The sequence below is a fragment of the Peromyscus leucopus genome, chromosome 3, assembly GCF_004664715.2.
Source record: "Peromyscus leucopus breed LL Stock chromosome 3, UCI_PerLeu_2.1, whole genome shotgun sequence".
In the NCBI taxonomy this organism is placed as follows: Eukaryota; Metazoa; Chordata; class Mammalia; order Rodentia; family Cricetidae; genus Peromyscus; species Peromyscus leucopus.
In genome coordinates, this window is record NC_051065.1 from 108819423 (window position 1) to 108833971 (window position 14549).

Here is a 14549-nt window from a genome sequence, read left to right on the forward strand (position 1 = left end):
TTTTGTTTGTAGAACTCGTCATCATTTCTGATTCAGAATTCTTTTAAAGTAACCTTTCAAAACGCACACTTTAGCCTAGCCAATGACATGAAGTTTAATACATGGCTACTCAGAGTTAGGGAGAGGGTGATAGAGAGAGTTTACAAAATTAAAATATGTGTATATATATATATTTTTTTAATGAAAGGAAACATACATTCACTTCTAATTCACATAGCCTATTTGCCTTCATAGCTGGCTCACACACACTAGTTTTTAAACATTGCTTATGAAATTAAATAACATGGAAAAATAAATATGCTTTATTATATAAAGACATATAAATCTGTACCACTCAAAACATTCAGACATACGTAAATGTGGCTGCTTAAAACTATTTTCAGAAAATATGGTTGTGATATTTATACTCTTTTTTTTTTCTGTGATATAATGAGGTTGTAAAACACTGATGTCAGACATTTTCTCTCTCTACCTATAGGAACTGCACAGTGTAATAGGAAAATGAGGTAGACATAAGTACTGAAGTTTGCCAGGCTGAAACAAAAGCATTGCTCCCTTGCATGCGCATAACCTCTCATCATTCAGGTCCAGAAGCACAGATCTCAAAGGCTCAGAGAACACTTTTCAAGTTGTCATGGAAACACCCAAACAAGCAATTTCTGTAGAGAAGAACCGCCATCTACAAGATGATCAGTGAACAGAAACACAGGGCAATGCAAAAAGAAACGCCACCAGACTGCCCTGGGAATGTGGCCGTGACAGTGATGTGACTTTCTTCCTCTAGATGGATTTGCTCAGTCTAGAATGTTCCTGATTTGCAAGACATTTCTTACTTCACCTTGACAATATAGGGTTCTTTCCAATTTGTCCCTATTTTTTCATGGCATAGGTGTATTGATTACCCAATGTACTTTTAGGATTGGCTCAATAGTTCAAGAGAGCTGAAGAACACTGTTTCACAAACAAAGGTCCAGGGACATTATTTTTTAAAGTCCAGAAAAGAAAATTTTGTGGTATGTTTTTCTCAAGCAAGGTTTTTTTTTTTCTTTTCTTGTTTTTTGAGACAGAGTCTTACTTGTAGCTCTGGCTGGCCTGGAACTCACGGCCCCAAACTATAGGTGATCCTCCTGACTCAGTCTCCTGAGTGCTGGGTCACTGGTGTGAGTTACTGCAACCAGTGTTACAAAAATGAGTCATAGCTCTGCAGTGACTCAAACCAGAACCAATGGTCTCTCTGAAAGGGTTGTTTGAATATTAAATTCAAAGAAGTTCAATTGTGGAGACTTTGGAAGTTGTGGCAACAATGATTTGGGGTTTCTTTCTCAAATACTCCTCCTTCATAGGCAGTGGTGACGTAAGCTGTCTCCACTTGACCTTGGCTGTATCACACAGCAGTTGTTGCTTTGTGATATGACAGCGTCTATGTGTGGGAGTCCCTGGGAGCCAAAGCAACCAGCTGGAGGAGTCATGGCCATCCTGGCCTCTAGTCAGTCTAAGCTGCTTTCTATCGGAAGCAAGATGTTAGCACCTCAAATGCACTTTTCTCTTTTGTACACTTGTTAACGTTACTGTAGGTCCAATGGTAAAGCACCATAAAAAAGAGTTCATGGCTAGAAACAGGAGTCATTGAGGTATGCTGAAATGTAGAAGTCCTAAGACATTATACCAAAGCATCCATGTAAATAAACATAAAATAATCAAAGTCAAAATCCTAGAGTCTGAATGATTGCTCGCTCACATGCACATAAAATCAATATATTTAAATTGCCTATCTACTTAAACAAAATTCTTTTGATTTGGTTCTTTAAAAAAAAAAAATCACAGTTTAAAAGCCTTGCAAAAGTGACCGTTCTCTTAAGACACTAGAAGAATTGAAGTCTGAAAGTCAAACTAACATTCGCTTTCTGAGATCGCACAGACAGCAAAGGCAGCCTTGAAATCCATGTCTGCAGATGCCGGGGCACCGAACTTCTGCTCGCCTTCCCGCCTCTCTGATAGTTTAGAGAACTGTATGTAGCCCCAAGAAGAACAGCGATATTAAATATGCCCTATGTTTTCAGTTAAAACAATCAGCAGCCTATATTTAAAGATTTAAGCTATTAAATTATCAATGGGGGAATATATTGAATGTTCCAGAAAAAGAAACTAGCATATATATGTATGTACATACACATATGTGTACATATATATACATACATATATATGTGCACAGATACATCCCTAGCACTATATTTTATAATTCACTATGAATATATTTTTTCTATTTTCCTAAAAAATTTATTTTAGATAAGTATGAGATGATTTAAGGGTTAAAATCTGGAGAAGGAAAACACAAATTTCTTTTCTTCATCAAAACACAAGGCTATGTAATGAGGAGCATCTCACAGAGGCCTAACCAGTGACTTTAGAACTAGTGGCCTATTACTTTTGAGAATGTGAATGGAGCTGGGGGAATTAGCTCTCATGTTGCCTGTACACAGAGTGAAAATGCCATGGGCTCGAGAAGGAACATTTCATGGACAGTAGTATGTAGCAATCACAGAGAAATTGGGGCTTTCAAAGAACATTCTGTCTGTCCTAACGTTACCTCAAACCTTCTTCAAAACATTCATGTGGAAAAGGTGGCAGTGTTGAGAACAAAATATCCTCACAGAACCATAGATGTGACAGCGTAACTTTTCTTACACTCTGGAATAAAAGCCCACATCCTAGCTAGAGAGCATAGTCTGAACCCATGTTTCTACGTCTAGTTCTCTGCTGCATGCAAAAGCCTTACAACTGACTGGGTCACAGAACCAACCCTGCAGATGCAGCCACTGATGCCGAAACCCTTGACTTTGAGAGCATCAATAAGTGTCAACCATGCTACATTAGTTAATCTGCTCTTTACCTGGCACTAGGAATGAGTAAGACCTTCCAAGACAAGACTAAATAAAAATGGGGCTTCTGGAAATGACTTTATATAATACTGATTTAAGCTTCATTGCAATTAATGTGCTTATAGGAATATTTACTGTACATCAAATCTATTGGCTCCATAATTTTTGTCACAGCTTAGCCAATGTACTGTGTTGACATGGTTAATTTATCTGTTTGCTAAGAGCTGCCCCAGAAGTTTGTATAGTATTTACAGTGGCAAGACGTGCCTTGCCAGGTCAGCTGCTGCCTAAGGAAAACGAGGAGCAAAGTAAAAGCTTGTCTCAGATGGACTTCCTGTCTGGGGACAGGGAAGAGATTCCAGACACCTCAGGAGGTGATGGGTCACTGACTACACTGCTGGTCACCTATATTTCCAACATGACTTGTCTATTGGTGGGTATAGACTTTATGCTGATTGTGTAAAGATATGTATATCCAAGGCTGGCAGAAGCAAATGTTAGTAGTTGAAGAAAAAAAATTGCACTAGCCTCAATAAGCAGGAACCTTGCTCCAATAGCCAGAGCTACCACAGCCTAGAAAGCAAAAACTGGCTCCTTTTGAGCTATTTCTCTAAATCACTATCAATGTACATACACACAGCTCTTCTAGGCAAAGGAAGCTACTTCTGGGCACCATTCCTGCACGAGGTATTTGTGTTCTGTAAAGTCACTTCGGCAGTGCCGTACAGTGTTAATTCTACCGTGCTGTAACAGGGAGAACGTAAGAGGGCTTTCAGAGCACAGTATCAAGGGTGCTTTCATGGGTGTGACAGTTCTTGGCTAGGAAGGCATGCCCCAGAATACTCATAACATTGTCTGAGAGTTTGGGTAACAAACATGAAGCATTAGGGCCGTACCGAGCTCCAAGGGCCAGTACTCCATGCCGCGTCTTGTGGGCAAGCTTGTGTGTTGCACTGCTCGCGGTCCGGAGGCTTGTCAAGAACTTCACAGCTCAAATCTGGGAACCGGTCCCCGTTGGCCCGCTGACAGACCACCAGTCTCGTCCGCATGCCTCCGCCACACAGCTTGGTACACTGGAAGAGGGACAAAGGACACTCCAGTGATTTTGTGTGAACAGCACATGGCAAAGTCTATTTCCCCACAGGAAACTTTTCTTGGCTACGCTTTATTACGGCATTGGGCAGCCTAAGTCTGACAGACAGAGACAAGGCAAATTGCCAACAGTGATACAGCCAATGGACCGTGGTTCCTGTGAATTTGAAGTATCCCTCAGTGAGGGCTTCCGTTATATCTGTAATAAGAACTTTTTTTTTTTTTTTTAAATAGAGCTTACCTCATCAGGTTGAGAACACAGTTACTTGCCCCATATATAAAGTGAAGGTTGGGAAGTTAATCACTCTTGATCCATTAACCAGTAGCTAAGACAAAATTCTTTGAGGCATACAAAAACCAATAAATAAAAAAATAACCAGAAACTACTCAACCTTGAATAAAAGAGATAATGACTTGGCCTGTTTTATTTTATTTTTTGGTAGTTGGTAATTTCTTTCTTTGGTTTTTGTTTATTTCTGTTTTGAGACAAAGTTCACTGTGCAGTCTAGGCTAGTCTGGAAGTCACTATAATCCAGACTGACCTCCTATCTCAGCCTCCTGGATGCTGGGATTATTGAAATGAGCAGCCAAGCCCAACTTCAAGTTCTATTTTTAAATGTTGCTAAGGATTTAATCTAAGGACTGAGTTTTATGCAAACCCACACATTCTGGCAACTTCTGTGAAGCTGTCATGGACGGCCCTTTGCTGATTCTCTTATTCCAATTATGATGCTCAACTGTTTAATTCTACCTTCAAACCTCAGGACAAGTACAACTGGCCTCTAGGAAGAATATACAGCATGATGGGAATGAATGCTAGCTGAAGCTCTGACTCTTGGCAGGATTCACATTTGTGAGACAGGAACAAATTGTATTTCTTGGACAGTGCTGCCGCACTCATATCCAGGAACACAGACATTGAGTTTCCCTGCTGCGTCAAGGCCGGCTCTCCCACAACCCTTGGACGGGTCAGTTTGTGATAACTGAAAGCATCCCAGCAAAGGCGTGGACTCACCTGGCTTGGATCCAACTACAGAAGCCTAATTATGGATCCCACAGGACAAAACTCCAGAGTGTTGGGAAGACTCACATCACAGGAGTCTCAAAGCCTCTCCTCCCCTCCTTCCTCAGTATCACTGCCCAGAATGACATCAGTGAAAGTCAACAAAAATTCCCAGGTCAAACTGCCTGTGACTTCTAGGTTATGAGTATGAAATGATGAGACACAAGAATGTGGACTAATGAGCCCATCATCCCCTGTGTCTTTTTTTCTTCCTCTTTGTGCTGTGGTCTCCCAGGTATTAATTTTTAGGCTTTATGTGGCAAACAGTCAAGACAGAACAAATAATGAGCCTTAAGTATGTGCTTCTCTTACACATTCAATCAGAGAGAGCAATTTTGAGTAACATAAATATGCATGTAAGTCCTGCTATAAAGTATAAGAGCTCAAAATGCATATCATGCTTACTATTAATAAAGTAAGTTATTATTGCATTATTACAGTATCATTTGATTGATTATGTTTACATGTTAGGCATTTAATGGATGCTGTCTCATATAATAGCTATAAATATTATGCAGGTGATACTGCTACTATTCCAGTTTATGGATAATGATAGGAAAATTGGGCTAAATTACGTTACTTGTTAATATCACAAAAATGATAAAGGTCATACCTAGGTCCAGCCAGATCCTGCACATCCTGAACCAGGGTCTAGCTGGGTGAGACTGCCTGATCCTTCCCTCCATGCGCCTTCCTCAACTCCCCAGATGTAACCCAAGTTCCACATTCAGTGCCCTGGAAGAGTTATACCCCAGCTTTCATGGCCTTCAACCTCCAGGCATTCATAGGAAGAGATCTTGGACACGCTCCCATTCACAATACCCTCCAGGAAGATAAAATATCTAGGGATAAACTTAATCAGGGGTAAAGGACCTCTACAATAAAAGCTTTCAGTCACTGAAGAAAAAGATAAAGACACTAGGAAATGGAAAGACATACCATTAACATGTTCATGGATTGACAGAATTGGAATTGTGAAAATGACCATTCTGTCAAAGTTATTTACAGATTCTATGCAATCCCAATTAAAATCATCATCTCATTCTTCATAGAAATTTTAAAAAATTGGGTTACCAAAAATAGACACTGGGTAGCAAAAATAATTCTGAGCAAAAAGAACAGTGCTGGAGAGACTACCATTCTAGACCTCAAGTTATATTATAGAACCATAGTAATCAAAACAATATGACACTTGCCTTAAGTTTTCTTATTGCTGTGATAAATCACCATGACCAAAGCAACAAGGGTTTATTTCATCTTACACTTCGAGGCAAAAGCCCATCGAAGTCAGGACAGTAACTCATGCAGGGCAGGAACCTGGAGGCAGGGACTGATGCAGAAGCCATGGCTTGCTTTCTATGGCTTACTTAACTTGCTTTCTTAAACAGCCTAGGACCATCTGCCCAAGAATGGTTCCACTTTCAATGGTCTGGACCCTCCAACATCAATTACTAATTAAGAAAATGCCCCACATTCTTGCCTACAGAACAGTCTTTTTAAGGCATGTTCTCAATTCCCTTTTCTGAGATAACTCTAGCTTGGGTCAAATTTACAAGAAAAACAAAAACAAAAACATGGGGACAGAGGTACTTACTGATGCAAAAACAGACATATGGACTAATGGAACAAAACTGAATACCTAAATATGAGTACACTAACTACAGCCATCTAATATATAATATTTGACAAAGATTCCAAATATATATACTAGAGAAAAGAAAGCATCTTCAACAAATGATGCTGGGGAAACTGGATGTCCATATGAAAAAAAGTGAAATTAGACCCATATCTATCATCTTGCACAAAAACTAACTCGAAATGGATCAAAGACCTATTTGTGAAATCTGGAGTGTAGAAGTGACCAGAAGTAACAGAAGCAATAGGCAATAGGCACAGGATACAGGTATACGGAAGGGCTTTCTGAATAGGACCTGATTTGCCCAGAAATTGAGGCCAACAACTGGCAGGTGAGAACTCAAAAAACTAAACAGCTCTGTACAGCTAAGGAAACAACCAGCCAAGCAAAGAGGAGTCCCACAGAGTGGAAAGAATCTTTGCCAACTATACGTCTGACAGAGAATTAATATCTATAGTACACAAAGAACTTAAACTACAAAAAAAAAGTTGAAATGTCTCACTTTAAAAAAAAAAATTGGTGCTGGGTAGTGGTGGTGCACGCCTTTAACTCCAGCACTCGGGAGGCAGAGGCAGGCGGATCTCTGTGAGTTCGAGACCAGCCTGGTCTACAAAGCAAGTTCCAGGAAAGGCGCAAAGCTACACAGAGAAACCCTGTCTCAAAAAAAAAAAAATTGGCTTGGTATTTGAACAGAGTTCTTAAAAAAGAGAGAGAGAAAGAGAGAGGGGAAAATGGCTATGAAATATCTCAACCAAGTGTGCCATCCCTAACAATTAGAGAACTGAGAATCAAAACAAGGCTGAGACTTCATTTTACCCCAGTCAGAATGGCAAAAATCAATAAAGCAACTGACAAAAAATGCTGGAGGGGATGTGAGGAAAAGGGAGCTCTCCCTCACTGTTGGTGGGATTGCAAACTGGTCCAGATGGAAAGCAGCATGGAGAAGCCTCAAAAAACTAAAAATAAGTCTACCACATGACCCAGCTATACCCTCCTTGACATATGCCCAAAGGACTGGCCATCCTTCTCCACAGACACTTCCTCCATGGTGTTCATTGCAGCTCTATTCACAATAGTAGAAAATGAAAACAACCGAAAAGTCCTTCCACAGACAATGGATCATGAAAATGGGGCACATATACACTTTGGAATATCATTCCGCTGTAAAGAAAAATTAAATCATGAAACTTTCAGGTAAATGGATGAAACTAGAAAAGATCAAATTGAAAAATGTAACCCAGACCCAGAGAGACAAATGTTACTTGTTCTCTCTCTTATCTGTGTTTCTTAAAAGGGACCAGAGGTTGGTGGGGGGTGGGGTGAAGCAGTAGAGAGGGGAATAACAGTGTATAGTGATTTGAAGAGGAAATGGGAACAAAGGGGACTCTTTAATTACGGAGAGGGGAAGGATATAAAGAAGTGGAGAGGAGGGTAAGATACAGTAGAGATGTCTGGAAAAGTCATAAGGAATCTACCTAACATTATATATAATACTGACAAGTCTGTGTGTGTGTGTGTGTGTGTGTGTGTATATATATATATATATACACACACACACACACACACATTATTCATATACATATACAGTTCCATATATTGTCTGGCCAACAATGCTGTGTATACATATACATATGCATATATAGTTACATATATTGACTATGCCGACAATGCTTCCTCCAACAGCTATGGAGTATCTAACAGTACCCCAACACCACATGTGAGAAGCCTTCTTTTGAGCTGTTGGTTTGGAGTTGTCTAAGAGACTCTCAAAACACAGGCTATTGCTGTCGCCCTTGGTTGCCTCCCAGGGAGGGAAGATAAGTACATGGGCTGAAAACCCCATGTACTTCAGAAACAGGATCCAGAGGATCTGAGCTGGGTTGACCTCAAAGCCTAAGGACTCGCTTTCATGGAAGCAGAAGGTGCCATGCAGCCTTCCAAATGAGGAAAGTGACCAATAGTCCTACCCAGCTACGATGCTTATATACTAAAAAATGTCCAGCATGACAATATCCCTAAGGGGGCAGCAGGAGCATGCACACTTTAGTGGTAACCAACAGCTCTCTAATTGGGCTTGAGGTCTGTTCAAGAAGAAGGAAATCCCGTATAGTACTGGAAACATAGGCAGCTACCTGAGGCCAATCAGTCTGCGGTCTTGGAAGAGAACCTACAACCACCACTTTACTAAACGAGCATAACTTCTAACTTCATTCTAAATATTTATTCTTTTTTTTTGTATAGAAGAGTCATTTATTCCAATAATTACATCAGATGACATATCAACATAGTCATGTTGCTTTGGAAGAAATCCAAGAGCAGGATTCCTAGTTGAACAATCTGTAGAAAATGAAACAGGAAAGGGAAGTGATTTTGAATCTGAGACTTGTCTTGGATCTTTAAAAGAGTTTTTAGAATATATCCTACATTGAACGCTTGGTGCAGCCAGTGTCTTTTCTGTTTTTCACTGGCTACCAACTGTCTTGCTTATTTTTTGCATTTGCAGATTTTAAAAATAGTCATTCTCTCCTGATGAGTAGGGATTTGTTGATTTTACTAAATATTTATTCTTATACTCACCATCGGAGAAATATCTGTTTGCAATCATTACAGAAAACCACAACCAATCAAAATGCACAGAACAAGTGGCCATGTGGTGCCCAACCCTAACTGATACAGCAACAACACAGCTCATGCACCTAAGACTCAGGGATCAGCGAGGAAGGGTTATGAAAAGATTGTAGCAGCTAGAAGAACAGGATGTTTGCTTTGAGATTTCATCTCATAGAAATGTCAGAGAAGCTATGCTTATGAAATTTCATCAACATGGCTGCCTAAACAAGCCCTGAACAAGGATGGCACCAACAGACATGCTAACATGGAAGGGAAATCTCACATGACCCCAATCCTGGACAAAGAACTACGGGCAACTAATGAATGTCGAGAGCAGGAGAAACAGTCTTCCCCAGGGACGAGCACCCAAATTAGTTATCTGATAGCAAGTGAACATCCCTAAAATCATATACATACAAGTAACAATGTATGGAGAGAGCAGGTTGTATTTACATATTTAGGGTTATTAAATGTACATATAATATATATAAAAGAAACAAAGAGCATAAATTTGAGAGAGAACGGGAATGCACGGGAAGGCCTGAAGTAAAGAGGAAAGGGAAGGGGGAAAATGGTGTAATTAGATCTTAAAAAACAAACAAAACAAAACAAAAAAACATAGCCAGGAAATGGAGCTGTTTTTATGCGCTCCAAACACGGTGTTACCACTTGTCAGGCAAAGTGGGCCATTCTACAAAGCTAACAGTCACAGCAATCACAACTGGAGAACAGGAGGCTGTACAGCTCATCATTCATTCAATGTATCTGTGACAGGAATAATACCCATTCTGGTTTGTGAGGAATTTGAAATCTTGGAAAGCACTCTGCCATGGGAAAGAGTGCACCCAAAAGTATACCAGAAACGGCAAGACTCCCATGGGCTACTTTAACATGTGATTTCCATCCTTAGAAGCATTCGTTTCTTAGCCATCAGAGGGTAACTAATAAATAACTTAGACCTAGATTTATGTACAGTCTTTCCTCATTCTCCACCTCCTACATAGTCAAGCTTCTCCTGTTAGCAGTAAGTGCATTTAAGAAGCAGGATAGAACTAACAGAAATCTCCTAGGGAATCCCAGGTCTAGACACTCCTCCTAGATCTAGTTCTGAAAAACAAAATATTAAACAATAGCAGCCAGCCAAGAAAGGACAGATAGACCGATGGTTTGCTCTTACCTCTCCCCAGCTGCCGTAAGCCCATTGGGGACACGGGCCAGATTCACAGGCTCTTTGCTCATCAGGTTTGATTCTCTCTACACAATCACTGGCCGTGTATCCATTTTCATCCTGACACACCACAACTCGCCTCTGGGACCCTCCGGCACAGGTACTAGAACACTAAGCACACACAACAGCAGATTTATCCTCAGCAGCAAATGACAGAGATCGCTTTCAAGTCTTCATACACAGTGGGGAAAGGGAGCTGGGAAACTGGGCCCTTCCCCAAGGTGGGGTTGTTCATTTTGTACACACGTGCCAATGACTGGACAGTAGAGATGGGCTTCTCTTCACATTCCTCAGGCCATCAGTAGGTATGCAGCCCTAATGAGTGACAATGTTTATAGAGTCCTCTGTGCAACCCTGTTCATTGTCCTCATTTCTGAGAGGGACAGAAGTGTCAAGAGGCACCGTAGTTTGTGAACATTTTTTTTTTTTTTAACATGTCAAGAGCTCCTTTAGAACCAATGCTTGAGTTTCTTTCAATACAGAGGTTAACTCATACTTAATGAATTGCCAGTTGTGGAAATCAAGCTTCTTTATGAACTCATTCAGTGTGTCTGTCCATAAAGGTACCACAGAATGTCATTTAGACATCACTTCCTAGTAAGTGACTGGTCCCATCATCTCCCCCGCTTTACAAGAACCTCTGTTTCAGTGGCTGGTGATAGTAAGACCTATTTTATTTGCTTTTCACTTCCTCAATGAACTCAACTGAATTCCATCCCCACAATTCTCTCTTCAGGCCATTTCAGTGGAATGTTCTCGAATGGCTGTTGTTGTTTGCATTTCAGATGGTTCCCACGCACACTTCTCATAGCTCTCCTATGAATCTACAGGTGGAGTGTTTCTCTTTCCAGAAATTCTTTACCTCCTTAAGCTAGTGCATTTTCTAGCACCCTCCATTATGGCCCTTGTTGTAAAATTGGCAAGCTTAGACTCATTGAGTCTCCAAAGCAATGCAATCTTCTCCAACTAACCCTCCTTGATTGGGGACTCTGCCTCAGGACAGAATCATTCAACCTGAAACTAATATATCCTCCCTATAAATGGACTTAAATGAAAACAGTACTAAACCATGAAACAAAACCACACACCAAAACAAACAATGAAACTTTCATAGAATCACCAAAAAATACACATGCAAATTCTAATTTTTTTTTTCAACCAGGAAAGACCATGACCCACTCTCCCCAACATCCTTCAGTTTTTAGAACCGGAAGCTTTCCTACGTGGGAGACTTGCAGGAAACAGGAGCGGAGGAGAAGGGGCTGGCTCACACAAAGCTGAGAGCCACACTGAGGGGTCCAAACACAGAATCCAATCAGCACTCACAGGCCAGTATTTCTACTGCATTTACACTCACTGTGGGGAGCGGCAGACGTCTAATTCCTTTTAGCCCAGAAATAATTGAACACAATTAGCAGTGCTGGAAGGATACTGAAAGTAAAAAGCTAACAAGACCCCCGAGTGGTCAGCACACCCCCTCTAATGACATGGCTATCCGAATCTGTGGTCACCCTTCTCCTCGGGAATGCCATCAAGTGTTTCAGTATTCCACGATGCATTTTTGAAAAATTATCCAGCATAACAGTTCAAACATCCAAGTGCATTTTTTTTTTCTTTTGACATCTTTTTCAATGCCTTTCGTAGTTGAAAGGACAGTAATAAGGACTGTGTTAAAGACAACAGTCAGTCATTGCTGGCCTTCATCCTGTAGCTGGTGAACCACAAAGCAATTCTGGAATCATCTCCTTTCACTGGGAAACTAGAAAAAGCAAGACAACATTGTCCTTCTCTTGTGGACAGGAAACTGAGGTTTGCAGGGGGAAAGGCCACCTGCCTCCATTAAGAACTCCTTTTTAGTCTGGGAGCTAGCTCATCAGGTTAATGTGCTGGCTGCTGAGCCTGGTATCTTGAGTTCAATCCTTGAGTCCACACAATGGAAGGAGAGAACCAGCCCTAGCTAGCTACGCTCTGATTTTCACAATCATGCCATGGCACACACATGCACAAATAAATAAGCATCCAAAAAGGAAAGAAAGAAAAAAGAATTCCTCTTCAGAAAAGTTTCTCTGCCCCCTCTCCTGCCTGCCCCCCTCCCAGTTCAACCATGAAGACTGTCACCCAGAAGTGACACCCCCTCCTCCAACTACAAAGGCGCTCTTCTCCGGACTGCAATGAAGCCATTGTATTCGCCCAGCTTGACTGCAAATGTGTGTCAATAATCTTTCAAAGGCAAATTTCTTCAGAAGCAATTCTAGTCTGTTTTCCTTAGGGCACTACCCAAGTAGGAGAGAAGCAGGCAAAGTGGATACTCACTGCTCCCCAGGGGCCGGTTCTCCACTGGTTTCCTCCAAGCACATGGGTGCGGCTAGGGCTGTCACTCCGGGGACGGAAGTCCTCGTTTTGAAATGGGTAAGCAAAGCCAGTGCTTGGGTTCCATTGAGGGCATGGTGACATGGAACAGTCCTGGTCAGTCTCTGGGATATAATCTGGGTCACACTCACTCCGATCAATCACGTGGTCGCTGTAGTTGACACACACCACTTGTCGGGTTGCCTTACCTTGCCCACAAGTCACGGAACACTATGTTGAATATTCAGAAAGAAAAAGGGCTATCATTTGTGAGTCTGAGTTACATTCTTGAATACATATTTCTTCAGGTGGCAGGACATTTTCCCAGGTGCCCAGCTTAAAGTCTTAGAATCATCCTTGACTGCTTTCTCTTATTCCCATCTAATATCTCTTTTGCCAAGAAATGCTGTCAACGTAGCATTCAAGATACATCCAGATCCCAGCCACATCTGTTTCTATCCTCACTTCTCTTGTCCAAGAAAGTCATAACCTCCCCTTGTCAGGATGAATATAATAGTTATCAACTGGACTTCTACTTAGGACTTGACATGCTCTACATATGTGTCGTTTGCCCGTGTGACAAAATGCCACCCATTACCACTTAACTCATGCATCCATCTGGTGACTTCCCAGCTCACTTAAAATAACATTCAAACTCCTTGTTGTTGATTTGCTAGGCACTTGATTACGGAGCCTCTGGGTACTTCCTCTTCTGTTCTCTTGTTCTCCATATACTGCACTTAGAGCTTCCTGAACAAGCCAAGAACCTCCCATCTCAGGGGCATCCTGTCTTCAATAGTACCCATGGCACCACACAGATAGTATTGTGCTTTTCTCCCCCACTTCATGCATAAAAGTGAGAATTTTTTTTGTCATTTGTTGAGTACTTACTTTTCTGTTAAGTATTCAACATATATAAATGTCAATCATAACAATGTCATAAAATGGGTGTTCATTTCATTTGTTTTTTAAATACAATTTTATTTACCTATTCGATTTTATTTGCATGTGTATGTGCATTTGTATGTGTATGGTATATGTATGTGTGTTAGTGTGTGTGTTTGTACAGGCCAGAGGAGAATGACCAGTGTTGTCCACCTACAGCTCCTTGTCTTATTCCCTGGGGACAGCGTCTCTCATAAACCAGAAGCTCTCCATTTTCAGTTAGACTGGCTAGCCAGTGAGCTCTGGGAAGCCGCTGGGATCTTTTTCTTTCTGCTCCCGAGCGCTGAGTTTACTAGCATGCCAGCATGCCCAGCTTTTACATGGGGGCCGGGAACATAAACTTAGATTCTCACACTGGCACAGAGTGCTCTTCCCCACTGACCCATCTCCTCAGCCCATTCTTCTAAGAGCAGAGGAAAAATGAGGTTCAAAGACTTTAAATTGCTTAAAACCAGGCAACCGATAAATGACTAGGCCTAGGTTTCTCCGTAGCTCTGTGAATCCGTGTCTCATACACACATTTTGAAATTTTCTGCAACACTAATCTTATGTTTCCTCAGCCTCCTTGTTCACCTAACCTAAGCTACGTCCTGGATTCTGGGCTTGATGAAGGGCTGAGAACAGAAGTTGCCTCAAGAGAAGGTCCATCTGCTTTTATAAAAGTCCACACAGATGGGGCTTGTGTGCTTAGAAGGCTGGGCTCATGGGACTGTGAGAAGGTCCCCATGGCTGTCCTGGAAGGGAACC

The 14549-nt window shown here is 41.3% G+C and overlaps 1 protein-coding gene and 1 long non-coding RNA gene across 7 annotated transcripts in view; one reads left to right on the top strand and one right to left on the bottom strand.

Moving 5' to 3' along the window:
- LOC114681565 overlaps window positions 1-1051 on the top strand; it is a 28756-nt gene extending 27705 nt beyond the window's left edge. For all 6 annotated transcript variants that reach the window (XR_005091136.1, XR_005091140.1, XR_005091139.1 and 3 more), the window contains one exon: window positions 479-1051. This is a non-coding gene — a long non-coding RNA (uncharacterized LOC114681565). The remainder of the gene's footprint in view (window positions 1-478) is intronic.
- The window catches only part of Adamts9 (ADAM metallopeptidase with thrombospondin type 1 motif 9), a 162898-nt gene that overhangs the window by 67030 nt on the left and 81319 nt on the right, over window positions 1-14549 (bottom strand). Inside the window, exons 27-29 of the mRNA XM_028855107.2 lie at window positions 12822-13088; window positions 10458-10619; window positions 3776-3952 (exon numbers count right to left, since the gene is read on the bottom strand). Of these exons, the coding sequence (XP_028710940.1) occupies window positions 3776-3952; window positions 10458-10619; window positions 12822-13088 (606 nt within the window). The remainder of the gene's footprint in view (window positions 1-3775; window positions 3953-10457; window positions 10620-12821; window positions 13089-14549) is intronic.